Genomic DNA, 18,051 nt, shown 5'->3' on the forward strand with positions numbered 1-18,051 from the left:
ACATACAGTAAAAACAAATGATGTCAATATGCCAACTTACCAAGGAAGTTTGTTTAGTGTAGTACAAGTTTGTTGATAAAATTTGTGTAGCATGGCATAGTGTTAAAGGAGAATTGCCCTAATAGCACCACTTCTTTTTGTTAGTTACTCCTATGTTTTTCATAACACTTAATTCAACCACAGCATAACAAACTCAATTCATCAACACGATAGATATATGGTTGCATTGAACTAGGTACTAACAAGACATATATCAAACCATGTAGCTAGATTCTACCAAAATACTAGATAACAACAAAAGCAAAGAAGAACAGAGGTGGACTGTTCTCCTTACAAATTTATTGCAAAAAAAAAGTAGATTCTCTATGGAGAGGCATATTTAACGTTATAGCAAGGGGTATAATAAGAAACAGATGGCTCAAAGAAAATGATAAGCAACAAATAACCCATAAAGGACCCATGTCATATATAGATAGGCCTTGCAAACAAACAAAAAAAAGGTATGCAAGGAAATAATAGTTCCTTCAGCAGTTGAGAAATCATATAACAGAAGAAAAAAAACACATTGGTAATAATTTGACTTCTCCACTAGAATAGATTTTTTTGGATGAGGGAGGCCGGCAAAGAAACTATCTAGTGACATGGCAGGCCGCTTTGGAACTTTTCTCATGTATCTGCACTGGCTACCTCACACCGGAGGTTCGTAAAGGCGGAACGGCTAAGGGGGAGTGCCAATGACTGGCACAAAACCGCATGCTTTGGAATCCCAGAGAACCCAACCCTCCCTTTCTCTTTTGCAAAAGAATGTGCATAAAGAGAGAGAGGCAGCATCTTTCCTCTGCTCTTTTTTGTTTTTCCCTTTATTTGTACATCATCACAGTGGCTTCCAATTCTCCCCCTTTGGGCTTAGTTCCATCTAAGAGATGTCCATTGAATTGTTTAGGGACAATCCTAGGAATGCATATGGGAGGATTCTATTGATCCCTGTAAAATCTCTTTAGGGACAGTCCTAAGTTAAAATGGAACATGATTACGACAAAAGAGAATCAGTGTACTCATCACTAAAATGCAAAGCTTTTTTGCGCAAAAGCGCGATTGCTTTGGCTTAAAAGGTATTGACATCAGTTCAGGTTAGATACTTAGATTTAGCTCAAGGGCGCCAATTCTCCATAGGACCCGCCAAAGTGCACAAAATCTTTATCTGAAAACGACCCCTCCATTGAGGATTGGCATCAGGGGGTGAGAAGAGAAACGCTGAAGCAGCAAACATCCAAAGGCAACCACAAGACAGGCATTGCAGCCGCCGCTCGCCTTTTAATTAGGCAGATGAAATGATTTAGAAGAATAATAGTTTTTTTTTCGAGGAATCGAAGAATTAATAAATTTAGGCTTATATTATCCATAAAAGATCACATAAAGGCTTTAGGGGTAAATCTTGAGCAATACTAGATAAAGGAGGGAAATGGTAAAACAGTAAACACCATTGTCCTAGAGGTGAATCGGATAATTTCCTCTTCAATTCTACAATCTACAACCCATAATACCATTGCATTTTCTGGGGGAGGGGAAAGAATCAAGTCACGGCGTTTGTACTTAACCTTTGCCCATGCCCAGTTGTCCATTGCTATCCGTACCACAACATGCCCAAATTGATAGGATCAAATGAACAAGGACACAGTATCTCGGTAGATATTTGGATAAGAAAATGAAGGTTTTCTTTTCTTTTGCGAGGATGAGAAATGAGGATTCGACCGGTGGAGACACTTGTTTGTTTGGTAAAGGGGATTGGATTCAGCAAGGAACAGAGTAGTAACTAAATGTCTAAATCCCAATCCAGTCCCCCCATATTCAAATACTAGAACACACACTAATTTCAGGTGTTCTCCTTACACTTGTTCGAAACGCGTGAATTTTTCAGCAAAAGAAATACTACTCGCTCTTTCCATACGGGTTTCCTAACCAAATTTTCCACGATGTTCTAAATTGGGGCGCCCTTACTGTACATAATAAAGATTAAAAAAAGAGATTCTCCACTCCACCTTGAATTTGAACCTAACCCTTACGCAACAAAAATGTAGCGGCGGAAACCTAAAACCTAGGGAGAGCGGAAACGCGAGATGGCGAGATGTTCGTTCTTTTCCTCGGTCGGAACCAACGATGTAAAAGGCGCGGGCCGGGTTGGGGGGGGGGGGGGGGGGGCGCTGCGGCGTACCTCTTCTCCGGCGCGGACGAAGAAGCGATCGAGGAGCGGCGCGGCGGAGAGCGGAGACGCGCGTGAGCCACCTCGAACACCAAGCCGCCGGCGAGCGGACTGTCCGCCGGCCGCAATTCGACCGCATTGCCGCACCACGCGTCGGATCGGCGGCGATATTTCACATCGTTATGGACGCCGCCCGCTAGGGGTGAAAAACGGTCGAAAACGTCGGGATCACTCCGTCATTAAAAAATATTTAAAAGTAGATACGATATATTCTAATACAATGAATTTAGATGGAGGTATATCTAATTTTATAATTTTATGGGACGGAGGGAGTTCTCATCGGTATCAAAAGATACCAATACTAAGCAGAAACAAAAATAAAAAAATTAAATTTATACTCCGTGACCACTTTATATAGAAATGATGAGAGATGGAAATGATAACTTTTATATAGAAATGACTCTCGATCCACGGGAAAATTTCGTGACCATTTTCACCCTTACGAGGAATGCGGCTACGTCCTGAAATGCAAAGTACTAGGGAAATTTTATGTTCTTTTTGACATGTTTCCTAGAGCTCTAACCCCTAAACCTAATTCCATGAGCCTCAAATTTAACAGATGTATTTAATTTTTTTTCCACTGTAACAATTTGAAATATCTCTTTTGCCCGTCCGATCATCTTCTTCTCTCTCCCCTCTCTCCTAGAGAAAGATAAGTTGGACGACAGCATAGCTCGGTGCCGACAGAGGTGGAGCTCAGGACCCACAATGGTGGCAGTGGTGGAGTGGGGGCCCTTCCTATCACTGCTCCAATCTCATTGCCCTTTCCTTTCATTGGCAAACTTAATGTTGGTATTTCTTATAGTCACATATAAATTCGTAAGCGCATGAATACTGCTGTAACATTTCATTCAGGAGTATTCCAAATGTATCGTATTTATATTTCTATAGGGAAGACGACGAAGATTCATCTAATAATGATACACTAGGCAGTGGAGAAGAATTATAGAAAGCTAAGATTCATATGTTCTTCTATATTGCTAATGTTTACTGTACACTTAGCACATACATGCTTACAATGCTAGGACTTAGTTCTATGTACCCAGATACTACCGAGAGACCACTCCCTGTTGGTCTGCCAGTATGATTATGACATTTTACGAACTCTTTCATCATACCAGACTTGGAGGAGTATAAAGGACAGACGAGGCTATCACCACCTACCGCCTATCTCATTTTCTGTGGGACATACCCGCATCTAACTACATTTAACTAACCTAAGCATCATACTTATGTTAATAAATAATATCATTAATTCCCCTTTGAAATCCTTCGGATGAACAAGTTAGAACTAGTGCAGCCCATTAAGATCATTAGATCGTTATCGTAACGTAAATCAACTAGTCTAATCAAGTGAATTTGTATTAATGAAGTATAATCTATTTCTGGAACACATAACTAGTGAACTAGTATATAAACTACGAACACAATATAATAAAGGAGATAATTCTTTTATTGCAACTATAGTAAAGTTTGACTAAGTTTATAGAAAAAATTAGGAGTAAATTGCATTGGTAGTACACAGACTTATTAGGTGGGTACAATTTAGTACATAAACTTGTAAAATACTCGTTTTGGTACACGAACTTGTCTAGTTTGTGCGAATGAGGACTAAAATAGCTTCGCAATGTTAATTTTGCAAAGCTGGTGTTGATTAGGATATGATGTGCATACGTGTAATGAGTATGCATAAGACATGTAATATTTATAAATTTGATCTATACTTTATCCTTCATCACGGAAGTGATGAATTTCATATATTTATAACCCTTATATCATTGCTCGGTTTCTTTTATCATTTTCTACGATCACCATATCCCATTCTATTTTTATTGAAGATGTGTTTATCTAATAGCAACCTTATTAGATATATGTTTACATAGTATTCTGATGAGCCCCTAAGTTAGTAAGATTAGCCATGTTGTTTCCTTTTCGCCTTCCTCCGCACGCACCAGATAAGTTTATGCACCAAAACGAGCGTTTTATAAGTTCGTGTACTAGATTGCACCCACCTAACAAGTTCGTGTATCGGCAATGCAATTTACTCAAAAATTAGCAACATCTCAATTATCAAATTAGTTAAACTAAGTCTAGCATTGAATATAGTTTGATAATAAGTTTGTTTTGTGTTAAAAATGCTACTAGATTTTACTATAAATTTAGTCAAACTTAAATAAGTTTGACTAGGAAAAAAAGTCAAAACGTCTTATAGTATGAAACGGAGGAAGTCCTATATAGTCGATTTGTGATTTGTGTGTGTGTTTTATGTGTATGATTTTTTTTATTTAGAACTTATCAGGGAGGGAGTATATATTTTACAAAAATACTTATAAACACTAATTTCATATTATGAAAGTGTATTGCATAAGTTTACTAAAAAATTCCTAGTTCTGTTGGAGTGTTTATCCTGGAGAAAAAATGGTGACGTTCTTTTCCAATGAATTGAACATAAAGGTAGAATATGGAAAACAAAAACAATGCTATTAGCACATAATTAATTAAATTTAATTATTATAAATTTTAAAAATGTATTTATTTGATAGGTTGAAGCAACTTCTTTTACTGGACGCGTGCTGGTCATATACTTAATACTAAGAATTGAAAAAACAACACAGCCATCAGAGTGGTGCAGCGGAAGCGTGGTGGGGCCATAACCCACAGGTCCCAGGATCGAAACCTGGCTCTGATATTTTTATTTTTCCTACTTTCGTTTTGGATGCAGATGGGTCGTCTTTTTCCATTTTTTTCTATAGCAATAAGTTCGTCGTCTTTTTTTCACCTTGACCGGCTCCACCACCGCCGCTCGTTGTGCCAGTTCGTGGTCCACCTCCTCTCAGCATTGCCGTCCTTGGTCTGTCGCCCGCATGCCGTGCTTGCGGCTTGCCGACCATGACGAGCGGGCCTTAGCGTCGCCTTCCTCGCCGCTCCCTTCGACTAGCCCTGCGACCGAGTCTCCGGCGCCGCGAGCTTACTTCTCGCCGTCAACGTTCTCTCCTCGCTCGCAGTGGCAGCCGCAGGCGCTGTCCTAGCTCTACGGTGACGAAGACGAGGAAAGGGGGAGAGAGAAAGAGGGGAGAGAAGAGGGGAAAGAGAGGGGTGGCCATGGGTCCCATTGTAATTATTTTATTTTTAACCAAACACTCGATGACATGTGGGTTCCACAATTTTTGTTTTAATTTTTAATTTTTACATTTTGCTTCCAGTGCCATGTCGTCGCCACGTATGACAAGGATCAAGTCAAACTAGCCATGTAGATGTCATATCGACCGAAACCACCTTGGGACCTTATTAGCACCGATTTTGTCAGTTGAGGAACCTGTTGTATCTGATATAGGGCGAAAGCAACAAACTATTGATAGGCTCCAACTTCGACGGGACCAAAGGGGAGGAGGGGCGTGGTAGGAGGCAGATCTATCGGCCGCCCACCACCACGGCCGATTGTCGTTGCCGTTGGCTGCAACAGGGTCGAGAGACGAGTTGCCGAGAAAAAGAGTTTTGGAACTGGAAAAGGAAAAGAGAGAAAGGAAGAAGGTGAGGATGGAGGGAGGTCGTGATGGGAGGGAGGCGCCGCCGTCGGCACCGCCAGCGATGGAGAGGTGGTGTGCGCGTAGGGGGAGCGGGCCTCGGCAACGGTCACCTCCCAAGCGACACGGGAGTCTTCATAATATGTCCTCAAGCGAACTAGCTGGCGGATACATTATACTAGTTTTTCGGTTGAGGGATGCGATTCGACCAAGGGAAAAGATGATGGAGATAAAATAAACTTATTCCTTTTGGTTTGGTTTTGGTTGCACGTGGCTAGTCTTTCTTTAGTAAGTCCACTTTGACTCCCTTAACCAGTGGCCGAATCTTATTCGTATCTCTCAACCATAATACTGGATATCTCGATCCTCGAACTATTAAAACCAGTGCAATTTGACTCTCATGACGGTTTTGCTGATGTGTCGGTGTTGACCATGTCTTCATCCCACGTGGCATTGACGTAACGCTTATGTGGCATTAGAATTATGGGACCCATTTGTCATTCCCACAAAAAAAATTGTGTGGAAGATGTGGCGGTGTTGACCTAGTTTTCATCCCACGTGGCACTTATGTAGCATTAGAATTATAATTATGGGACACAATTTTTTTATGTTGACCTGGTCTTCATCCCATGTGGTGTTGATGTGACGGGACCCATTTGTCATTCACACACAAAAAAATTACTTCAGCAAAACCATCGTCCAAAACCACTAAGGGAGTTAAATTGCACCGGTTTCAATAGTTCGAGGATCGAGATATCTGATATTGTGGTTCAGGAATACAAATCAGTTTCGGTCACTAGTTAAGGGAGTCAAAGTGGACTCGAGTCCCCCTACCCCGCTAGATCACCATTGATAGAAGAGGAGATGAAAGGGGAAGAATAAGAAGAAAATGAAGAGTATGGGAACTACAGAAGGAAGAAGGAGATGAATCCCCCCTTAAATCTTATTCTGGATCCGTCCCTGGTTAGCGGGCAAAACTTCTTTACACATGAAGAGTTAGGGAAGGATACTATACTCCTTGGAGGAGGCGATAACGAGGTGAAACTTTGCGACCATGGTACTTCACACATAAACCTTTTCATACCATATATTTTACAAAATTCATAAATTTATTTCGCAAGAACCCTTACAGTATGAATGGTTGGTTCAGATTGCTAACATACCAAAATGGTAATGCCAAGACATTCATAAGGTAGCAAAAGTAAACACCCTTTCAAGATTCTTATCAATATTTTGGTAACACCAATCCATCCAGCTCAGAAATCATCTGGCATTGAACCAAGCACCAACAATAGATACAGGGGCGGGTGGCGAGTGGCCTAGCCCCCTCCCACAACTTTTTTCACCCATAACCACTAAATTAATTAGGCAAATAACCTCTAAAACTCTCAGGCCCCTTTCATATCAAAATCCTGGCTCCACCACTACCAAGTACTTTATTTTCAATCTAAAGTATTAGCACTATCAACACATTTGGTTAGGTACCATTGGTTTGACCACAAGTTAGCTTAATCCAAGCTCTACTACCATTAAAGTTGTGAATCAATCGGGAAAAAGTTCATTTGAGCTTAACTTTACACCGAATCCGATTTTCGTCTTTGAACCCAAAAACCCGATACAACCGGTCCTTGAGCTGTCAAAATTGGTGCAAAAGAGGTCCCTCGATGGTTTGAATGACGGTTTTGGTTGACGTGGTGCCAACGTGGCTGGTTTGACTTGGTCGTCATCCCATGTGACATTTGAAGTGGCGCTTACATGGCAATTCGATCCCGGAAAAATAATAAAAACCATGGCCCCACATGTCAGCTACACACAAAAAAATAATTAAAAATGGTGGGGCCCACATGGGCCCCACATATCAGCCTCACCTCCCCTCTTCCCACTCCCACCTCTCTCTCCTTCCTCATCCTCACTCTCTTTTTCTCTCTCCCCTCTCTTCATCTTCTTCCCGACGGCGGACGGGCATGGCCGTTCTTCTTGATGTGGTGGTAGAGGAAGTCGAATAGGCCGCCAGCGACGTGGAGGTAGAAGTCCTCCACCGGGATGAGGCGGCGGATCTAGAATTTTTTTTTGAGTCTGAGCAAGAATAATATTATCGCTAATAATTTTGATTTTAAAGCTAGGGCCTGTTTGGTACAGCTCCAACTCCTAAATATAACTCCAGAAGTTGAGTATAGAGTGGAGTTGTGGAGCTGCCAAATCCCAGCTCCACAACTCTAATACATTTTGTGAGAGAACTCCACCCAACTCCACTCCCAGTTTTGGTGGAGCTGAAACTGTTTAGCTGAGCTCCAGTTCCACCCCTCCTGTAGCTGAAGCTGGAGCTGTGCCAAACAGGTCCCCTAGGATTATCTTGAACATAGGTGTGAGTAAGTTGTATTGTTTGGTCTTTATAGCTACAGTTTGATGGTTTGGTCGTTGCTTCCTCGTTTTCTATTTATTCATCTAATTAATCTCCATTATAACCTACGAGACAAAGTGATTAACTATATGATTAACGAGTAATACGCTGCATATGCATTGGAGCATTGTGGTGTTGTACGCATGGAGCCCGGGCAATTGCCCATGGTGGCCGGGCGCTGCATCCGCCACCAACAATCGATGTCGCGGCTGATGAGCGTGGCGTGGAGTGCAATGTGGCCGGCTCTCCGGCCCATGAGCTTGGTGAGGCCGACGCCGTTCACTGCGCCCTCGGTCTCCACGTGCCCGGTGGCGATGGCATGCTGCGCCGTGTCCACCGCCGTGTGGAACCCGAACGAGCCGCCGCTGCTGGACCTCACGGTGGATTGTCGTCGCGCCGCGCATCATGTCGTCCCCGCCACTGCTGGGGTGGGACGGAGGAGGAGCAGAGGCGGCGCAGGGGGACGAGGATGCAGGAGGTGGGTCGGCGAGGGCGGGGAGAGGAAGGCAGCGGCTCGAAGGTGGAGTGCGGTGGTGGCGCGCAAGGTTGCCTCCTACTGCCCACCTCGCTCACCTGCGGGAAGAGAAGATGAAGAGAGGGGGGAGGGTAGAAGAGAGAAGTGAGGATGAAGAAGCAGAGAGAGAAGGGAGAGGGAAGAAGGGAGGTGAGGTTGACATGTGGGGTCCATGTGTGCCTCATCATTTTTAATTATGTTTTAACTGACATGTGGGGCTATGATTTTTATTATTTTTCTGGGATCAAATTGTCATGTAAACGCCACGTGGGATGACGACCAACCTGCCACGTGGCGCCACGTCAATCAAAACTACCTTCCAACCCGCCGAGGGGCCTCGTTTGCACCGGTTTTGACAGTTCAGGACCGGTTGTATCTTTTTGGTTAAGGACAAAAATCGGATTCGGTGTAAAGTTAAGGACGTCAAATGAACTTATTCCAATCAATTGGTATGTCTCATATTTTGGCCCAGAAAACCCAAACTTAGGCCCATATTTTGGTACCTCGGGAATGGGCCGGGTACAGTGTGAACACGTTCCAGCCATATATAACCCCTTCGTCTCCAGTCCCCATCCCCCCCTTCCCTTTCCTCCACCCACGCCGCGACGACGAGTCGCCGCCGCGGCCTCGCCGGCGCCGCCCGCCGTGACGGGGCTCCGGCCTTCCGCCCTCCTCCCCGCACCGCCCGCTATCTCGGCTCCCCGATTCCTGCATTCCCCCGACTCTCCCCCGGCCGCCGCCGCCGCCATTTCTGACTCTTTCTCCGCGCGGCGCGTCTCTCCTCCGAGAGCACGCCGACCGCCTCCCGAAGCGGCGTCGCGGCCGCGGCGGCCGCCGCCTTCTCCCGCCCCTGATGGCTGGCGATTCCCGAAATGAGGCGGGTTCTTTCTCCTTTGCCTTTTTTTACTGCTCGGATGAAATTTGAATCTGTGTATGCTTGTGGTTGTGATGAAATTTAGCTTGTTCTGTCCCCGCAGCCGATGTTTTGCGAGGAAGGGAGCAGTGAATCGGGCTATGTTCTATGTGTTATTGATTCGCTGAAGAAGAAAATCACATCGGACCGCTTTGTTTACATCCAGGTGATTTGATTTGATTTGATTGTTTGGAGCTGCAAATCTCGGTCATTTTCTTGTATTTTCTTTATTTACCAGCTGATTAGTTTTGTTCCCCGTGATCTTTTTTTTCCAGAAAAGGGTAGAGGAGAATAGCATTAAGCTTAGCCCGATTACACTGCACTCTCACAATTTGTCAAAAAATAGGCAAACTAGTACATCCAACAGTATAGATTTAGTCTCGAATTTGCTCACAAAGAGGAAAGAAGATGCCCTGTGTGCTGTGAATAGTCGTGAGTCATCTCCTGATGAAAGTGAAGGTGCCAATTGCCAAGATGAGTGTTCATCGACTGTTATTGTGGGTGGAAATCTATCCGCGAGGAATTCTGTCCGTCCGATTAGACTACCAGAAGTGGCAACACTCCCTCCATATACAACTTGGATATTTTTGGACAGGTGCATTTTCTTGACATCCCTAAGATCCCTGCTTAAATTACATAGTTATCATGGAAAGTTATAGCATATACACTTTATTATCCATTAGCAACAACATAGCAATACTATTTCATTTCTCTTGCTAAACAGTAAACACACGCTCATTTGTGGTCTTTAGTTTTTTGTGCAACAATCTATTCAGTCAAACATAGTTTTTCCGACCTAATGCTTTATGTCTCTGGTGATTTTTTTTCTCTTCATGTGTAAATGTGTAATGGAGATATTGCCTTTCGTTCTTACTATAAGCTTGGGAAATGGTATAGTATAAAAATGGAACAAGTCCTTATGCGGCCCCTTGCTGCATGCCCCACCTCTCTCTTAATCACATGCAGTTGCAGACTTGCAGGCTGGGAGTGTGTGTTAAAACAAGAGCAGCAAATGCCACATTGACTGCCTTGGATTCATCTTCTTGGCTTTGGTAGCAAAGCTATTGTGCCAGAACCATTGGCTTTGCCTGCTGCAGTGTTTCTTTTGCTTTTGCTGTTTCATCCGCTTTATGCTTCTTGGTGTTCTCTTTGCTATTGCGCGATTTTGTGGAGCAGCAAGCAAAAAATCAGACTGAAACATGTTTTTGATGAATTGTTTGTTGATATGAATTTAACAGTATATCTCATATGACAAACTTCTATTTTTCTAAATAAGTAATGCAAAACATGCATGGTCACAGTTACAATCCAGCATACTTTTAGTTTGGAGAGGTAGGGCATCTTAAGGTTTGTTGAAATATAAGATTTTACAATCTTTCGTGCAGGAACCAGCGGATGCAAGAAGACCAATCTGTACTTGGTCGTCGAAGGATTTACTATGATACAAACTGTGGCGAAGCTTTAATTTGCAGTGATAGTGAAGATGAAGCTGTTGAGGACGAGGAAGAGAAAAAGGAGTTCAAGGATTCTGAAGATTGCATAATTCGGTAAATATGCTTTGGACATGCATTTGTTTTCTTTTGCCTTGAACATTCACTAAGGATGCTCAACTTGTTTGACCGTTACAGGCTCATGGGACCAAGATACAGGTGCAGTTACCATAGCACCTGGAGCTTGGGCTCAGTCCATAGGATAACAGATCTGATGACTCTGTAGTAATAGTTTCATGGAGAAATGCTTTCTTCTGTAAGCATTTTGTCATATTCTCTGTTTTTCTTTTGACTGGGAAAACTACCAGGACTTTGCCTAGTAGTGTAATTTCATTAAAGAATAAAAAATAGTAATATTCTCTTTTTGAAGTCACAATATAACATAGTACAGAAGCAATAGAGAAATGATATTAAATATACTGATCAAGTAACATTTGGTATGAAATATTCCCAAGAGATTATTTAGTAAAACTACATTATTAAAAACTTGTAAGAAAAAGGGTTTGGTTTTGGGGCATATGTCTTATATCATTAAATGAAATGGTCATTACCAGTTTTATCTACATTGTTCCAGGGGAAAACCTTGAGCTGGTCACACTGCATATTTGACCTGGTTTTGTTTTGTGCAACCCTTGCACAAGCAAGAAAAGTATGGTTACAGCATTAATCTGAGTTGTTTGTGGATTAATTTAGACCTTAAACACCATAGATCACAATAATTTGGTTTCTCCTGTATGGAATTTTTCCACTTAAGGGTGATTTTGTGCAATGATTGCCAGGATGACCATTCAAGAATGTGGCATGTCTGATGCTGTGCTTGAAACTCTAGCTCGAGATATCGAAAGGGCTCCTGATGATATAAAGGTTCATACAACATTTATTCAATCTCACGTCACATTTGCATTTGATCCATTTGGGATTTTCCTCTTCCAACTTATTGTTTCATTTCTGAAAAATTAAATTACGTGTCTATTTTCCAGGCCAGGTATGAGATCCTACAAGGGGAGAAACCTGAGGGTTCTTCCAAGAAAGTGTCTGAACTTAATGTCAAAATGGAAGACGTGTACGGTGATAAAGATCTGGATGCAGCATTGGATTCCTTTGACAATCTCTTTTGTCGCCGATGTTTGGTACGTTTTCTGTTAATTGTCATGTGTGTTTTACATAATATCTCTGGTTTACTGATGAAACATTCTGCTCATTTTGATGTTGGAAGGTTTTTGATTGCAAGCTACATGGGTGTTCTCAAGATTTAGTATTTCCGGTAATTTTCAAACCAATGAGTTATTTCCTAAACTTGTGTGTTGTTCTAATTAGTGTCCTTTTCGTATAGACTGAAAAGCAGGCACCATTGTGCAGCTCGGATGAGGGTACACCATGTGGTATTCACTGTTACAAACTGGTCTGTATTTTATAGGCATATGACTTGTGGAAAAGCAGCTCTTCTTTTATGATGATTTAGATATCCGAAACATAAGCATATGCCGTTTTGCTGATCTTTACCTCATTTATAATCTTTTTGTCAGGTCTCTAAACCAGATGCTATCATGGAGATTGATTCTCACTTGCTTGTTGATGTTGAGGAGCCAACATCGGACAATGCAAAGGATCAGATAGGGTCAAATAAGAAAAAGCTTGGTTCTAGTGGGCAGAAAACAAAATCTCAACAAAGTGAAAGTTCTTCAACTGCAAGGGTTTCCTCAGAAAGCAGTGAGTCTGAAGTACAACTGTTAAGCAATAAATCCCCGCAACACTCTCCTGGCCTCTCAAAAAATAAGCTTGGCGCAAAAGGTGGAATCAAGAAAAGTACTAACAGAAGAATTGCTGAGAGAATTCTAATGAGTGTGAAAAAGGGGCAACAGGAAATGTCACCGGACTCTAATTCTATTGTTAATGGATGCCTTTGGCCTAGGGATATGAAGCTTAGATCTGATACTAGGAGTGGAATTAAGGATTCTGTTGCATCCTCACAGTGTAATTCTCCAAGCACAAGGAGTTTTAGAAAGAAGGGCACACTTCAAATGGAGAATAACTCATCTTTTGTGGATGCTCAGAGTGATTCAATGGAGGATACAAATAATGAACATTCAGCAACAGATGGTTGTGATAGTTCAAGGAAAGAGGAATGTGTTGATGAGAGTATATGCAGGCAAGAAGCTCATGGCAGGTCCTGGAAGGTGATTGAGCAAGGGCTTCTATTGAAAGGATTAGAGATTTTTGGAAAGAACAGGTTGGTCCCTTGAAATGATCAGCTTCATATGAATTATTTCACTACCTTCTACTTCATCTTAATATTTGTATACTATTGCACAACTAACTGCTGTATCTGTTCAGGACAGAGTAAACGTTAATGTGTCTAATCCCTCCGTCCCAAAATATAAGGCGTGCTTTGACTTTTAATTGTCAATTTCTCACAAGTATACTGTCTATACTCTATAGTGGAACCAACATCATATGAAAGTACATTCAAATATGAATCTGACAATACCATTTTTATATCACTAAACCTATATATTGTCAGACTAGTTGTGAGTCAAGATTTGTAAAATTTGAATTTTAAAATGCGTGCACACCTTATATTTTGGGGTGGAGGGATTAACCTTTCAGTTCAGCACAAGAAACTGACTATGCTTTCTTTTAATATATCTGTATTACTAAAAGTATTCAACACAAATGTCTATATTTAAAGCAAATGCTCTTGCATCATAATTAGACATCCCCGAAACTATATTCTTATACTACTACATTTCAAGTAAAAGCTGTAACATGAAGATACAATCTACAATTTGTCATGCATAACGTATTGGAATGCGGAATTAACTGGAATTTCTAATGTTTGCATCATTTAGTATCTAGTTGTGTTAATTATAGCGTTTCATGTAGAAGAAATTCTGACGTATGTTCATTTCAAATGCCTTAAAAACTCATTCCTGTTTTCTTTGGATGTCTTGCAAGCATATTGGAAATGTTCTTTATCCTTTCTATAATGAGTAGAATACCTTGTTTTCCCTAATTTGAATAGTCATACTGAGCCCTTGTTTTTCCTATGTTGAAGTTGTTTAATTGCTCGGAACCTTCTGGGTGGGATGAAAACATGCACAGATGTTTTTCAGTATATGAATTACATTGAAAACAGCAGTGCATCTGGAGCTCTTAGTGGTGTTGATTCTCTTGTTAAAGGATATATGAAGGTAGGATTCATCATAAAGCTCATTTACTTGTATTTTCCCAAGGTTTCATCTTACTTTAATGCTTGAACTCCCAGGGTAATGAATTACGGACAAGATCAAGATTTGTGAGAAGGCGAGGAAGGGTCCGCCGTTTGAAGTACACCTGGAAAACTGCAGGCTACCATTTTATAAGGAAAAGGATTACAGAAAGGAAGGATCAGCCTTGTCGACAATACACTCCTTGTGGTTGCCAGTCTGCATGTGGGAAGCAATGTCCATGTCTCACAAATGGTACCTGCTGTGAGAAATACTGTGGGTGAGCTACTTCAATTATTCATATTGCAGACTCCGAGAACATTTTTTCTTCTAGATATTAATAATGTTGCTTATGAAAACAAAACTGTGTAGATGTATACAAATTCAATATTGTTTGGTTAGTGCTGACCAATTATGTCGTATGATCACATCTTAGTTTTGCAATCATTGCTGCTTACTGAAAAGGAAAGGAAAATAAAACCTAGGAACAACTAGGCACCCTTTCAATTAAGAGGAAAACAGGCACCAAATTTCTAGTTGAAGAGGACTTGAACCTTGATGGTGGGAGAGTGAGGGTGTAAACTCCGCATTTCTCACCCAAATGGTGAATCAAACACATGCTTCTCTTTTGTTCTGTGTGCTCTTTTGGCTATTAGCTATTACTTATTTTGATAATTTATAATTTTAATTGGAATAAATGATGCAAACACATGGAGTGCAAATGTTTGCTGTCCGCATCCTGCTGATGCAAGTTGAAGTAATCCTTTCTGCGTTGCAGGTGCCCGAAAATGTGCAAGAATCGCTTCCGAGGTTGCCATTGCGCAAAGAGTCAGTGTCGCAGCCGGCAGTGTCCATGCTTTGCTGCTGACAGGGAATGTGATCCTGATGTGTGTAGAAACTGCTGGGTAGGGTATGTATTTTAAATTCTGATGACCCTTTGAATGATTTTGCTAGTTAATGCACATTTGTATATCTTAGAGAAAGGCACCAACTATAATGTGCTTTTCATTCTTTGCACTTCTCCAACCTTACATCTACCTTGAAAGTTGAGAAATTACCACCTATGCCTGCACTTGAAGGATGGAATTTTGATGGATGATGGATTTATCCTTAAGTGCAGGAAGAATCTTGCATATGTATATTCCAGTATCTGAAGATACGGAGTTCTGCAGTAAAATATCTTAATGGTAGAATTGAATTTAATTAATATAATCATATCAATTGCTTGCCCAACAGTCCCAATAGGCAATAGCTACATTCCACAATTAAAAAAATGGTGCAATAATAATAATTTGACATTTCCTTCTCATACCATTTGCTAGCATACTTGATAGTGTGTGCCAGCACATTGACAATTGATATTCTATATCTAAATTATTTATAACAATATCTGAGTTTTATAGGAGTGTTTACCAGGAGTTAATCCATGAAAAATGTATCAATGATGGGGGAGTTTAATTTGAATTTGTTATGAACGGGCTTCTAATGGTAGGAAATGAAATTTTAGATACTGCAAGTTGTTAGGCAAACACCAAAGATGAGTATATTATCCGGCCAGTGTGTAAATCCAATCATGATCCTTTTTCACTCCATGGAACCTTAAATATGCTTTCTGTTATTCATTGTTGAAATAGTCTGTTATTCAATTTCAATTACTGTTTCTTCATCCCTAATTTTTCTAGAACAAAGCGCCAGTACATTGAACTGCTATTTTTCTACCTGTACTTTCTATTGTGCAGGTGCGGTGATGGTACATTGGGAGTCCCTAACCAAAGAGGTGATAATTATGAATGCCGGAACATGAAACTGCTGCTTAAACAGCAACAAAGGGTAAACCTTTTGCACTTTGATTTATTCATGCTATTGCACCTTGGTTATAATTTCGTCAAGCCTATCGATTTTTTATGCCTGCTTGGCCCTTCCATTTGCCTTTATTCGATGCTTTGATATTTTTGTGTGAGGAGGCTAGAGGTCTAAATTAATTACCCAGCAGTACTTCTCAATAGTTTTATTCTTTTTTTTTAATATTTTTCACGTGAGTTCAAATTCCAATTGTCTAAATACAAAAGATCTTAAGTTTAATACCAAAGAAACTAGTTAAGTAACTATATTCCAAAACAGGCAATGAACTATGAACCAAAAAACTTCCCATTAGCAGGAAAATAATTGCATAAAGTATCTATCGATTATGTTGGTGAATTTATGAAACACCAGGGGGTGTTACTTCATTTTCTATTACAGGTCCTATTCCATCTCTAAATATCTGTAAATAGTATTGACTTGCTATGTGCACTCTTCAGGTCTTACTTGGGAGATCTGATGTTTCTGGCTGGGGAGCTTTCCTCAAGGTAAGATTTCTCTATTGACCCTTTTCCTCCCTCATAGGACGTACCCTCATCTAACTAGTCCTTTTCCTAAATCTTCAGAATAGTGTTGGGAAGCACGAGTATCTTGGCGAGTACACTGGGGAGCTTATCTCCCATAAAGAAGCTGACAAGCGTGGAAAGATATATGACCGTGAGAATTCATCGTTCCTTTTCAACTTGAACAATGAGGTGAGTGCAAAGACACCCTGCAAATTACAGTCTGCAAGCATTCAGGATTGCATACTGTACTGATTTGACTAGCCTAATGTCATCCTTTTGCGTGAACCGAGTTGTTTACATCCCCAACCCACTGTTGTTCAATATCGCGCGATTTATGATCCGCTGCAGTGTTTTCGCTGTTTTCGCCAGTACCGGATGCTCACTCACTCACTTTACCCTCTCGATGAATGCAGTACGTTCTTGATGCCTACAGAATGGGCGACAAGCTGAAGTTCGCCAACCATTCCCCTGATCCAAACTGCTACGCCAAGGTCATCATGGTAGCAGGCGATCACAGGGTGGGGATCTTCGCCAAAGAGCGGATCAGCGCGGGCGAGGAGCTGTTCTACGACTACCGCTACGAGCCCGACCGGGCCCCGGCGTGGGCTCGCAAGCCCGAGGGGCCCGGTGCCAAGGACGACGCCCAGCCTTCCACCGGGAGAGCAAAGAAGCTCGCCCACTGAAGAAGAAGAAGAAGAAGAAGATCAGCCGTTGATTCTTTTGTTGTCTTGGTTGATTCTTTCGTTATTGGTGAGGGGGACCGAGAACTCTGACGGTGATTAGCGCCGTAAGGAAAACTTTCCTGCCATTCGTTGGCCCCCTCGATTCGATTCGTTGATTTTCCCTGAATTCTGTAACTGCTGCACCTGTCGCCAGTTCAACTTCAAAAGATTTTTCTGGTTCTGGATCAGTTGTTGTGTTCTTATGTGTTACTTTTCGAAAATACAATCACCATCTAAAATGCATGACACCGTTGACTTTTCGTATAACTTTGGCCCATTCATCTTATATAAATATATAAAAGTATAAATAGTTTTTTATTGATAAAACAAATCATGACAAAATAAATGATATTTATATTTTTTAATAAAATAAATGATCAAATGTTTTGAATAAGGTTAACGGAGGAGATTACCGAGTTGTTTCCTTCGTGAAAAGTCGGCGAGAGCTGGAAGCCAGCGATGGCTGGGAATGGCGTGGTGGCGTTGTTGCCAAGGGCCCACATACCATACACCGTGCGAACGCCGCGGCAAAGCTTGATGCGAGGCTTGTTTATCTCGTCTAGCAGTAGCAGGCATGGGTAGGGTCAATGGGCTAATCTGCGTCCGGCCTATCCTGAGGCGTTGTTTCAAAAGATCTATACAACAAAACTAACAC

General features: G+C 41.5%; 1 protein-coding gene across 1 annotated transcript; it reads left to right on the forward strand.

Annotated features, from left to right (window-relative positions):
• Positions 1-9,289: 9,289 nt before the first annotated feature.
• LOC127776745 (histone-lysine N-methyltransferase CLF) lies at positions 9,290-17,577 on the forward strand. Its single transcript, XM_052303276.1, has 16 exons — positions 9,290-9,576; positions 9,677-9,778; positions 9,888-10,207; positions 10,998-11,159; positions 11,882-11,966; positions 12,083-12,232; positions 12,319-12,366; positions 12,436-12,504; positions 12,629-13,332; positions 14,158-14,293; positions 14,368-14,588; positions 15,087-15,218; positions 16,048-16,138; positions 16,609-16,656; positions 16,735-16,863; positions 17,088-17,577. Exons 1-16 carry the CDS (start codon positions 9,553-9,555, stop codon positions 17,355-17,357), a joined length of 2,691 nt encoding a protein of 896 aa, XP_052159236.1. The 5' UTR covers positions 9,290-9,552; the 3' UTR covers positions 17,358-17,577.
• The last annotated feature ends 474 nt before the right edge of the window (positions 17,578-18,051 follow it).

The sequence above is a fragment of the Oryza glaberrima genome, chromosome 6 (assembly GCF_000147395.1).
Source record: "Oryza glaberrima chromosome 6, OglaRS2, whole genome shotgun sequence".
Classification (NCBI taxonomy): Eukaryota; Viridiplantae; Streptophyta; class Magnoliopsida; order Poales; family Poaceae; genus Oryza; species Oryza glaberrima.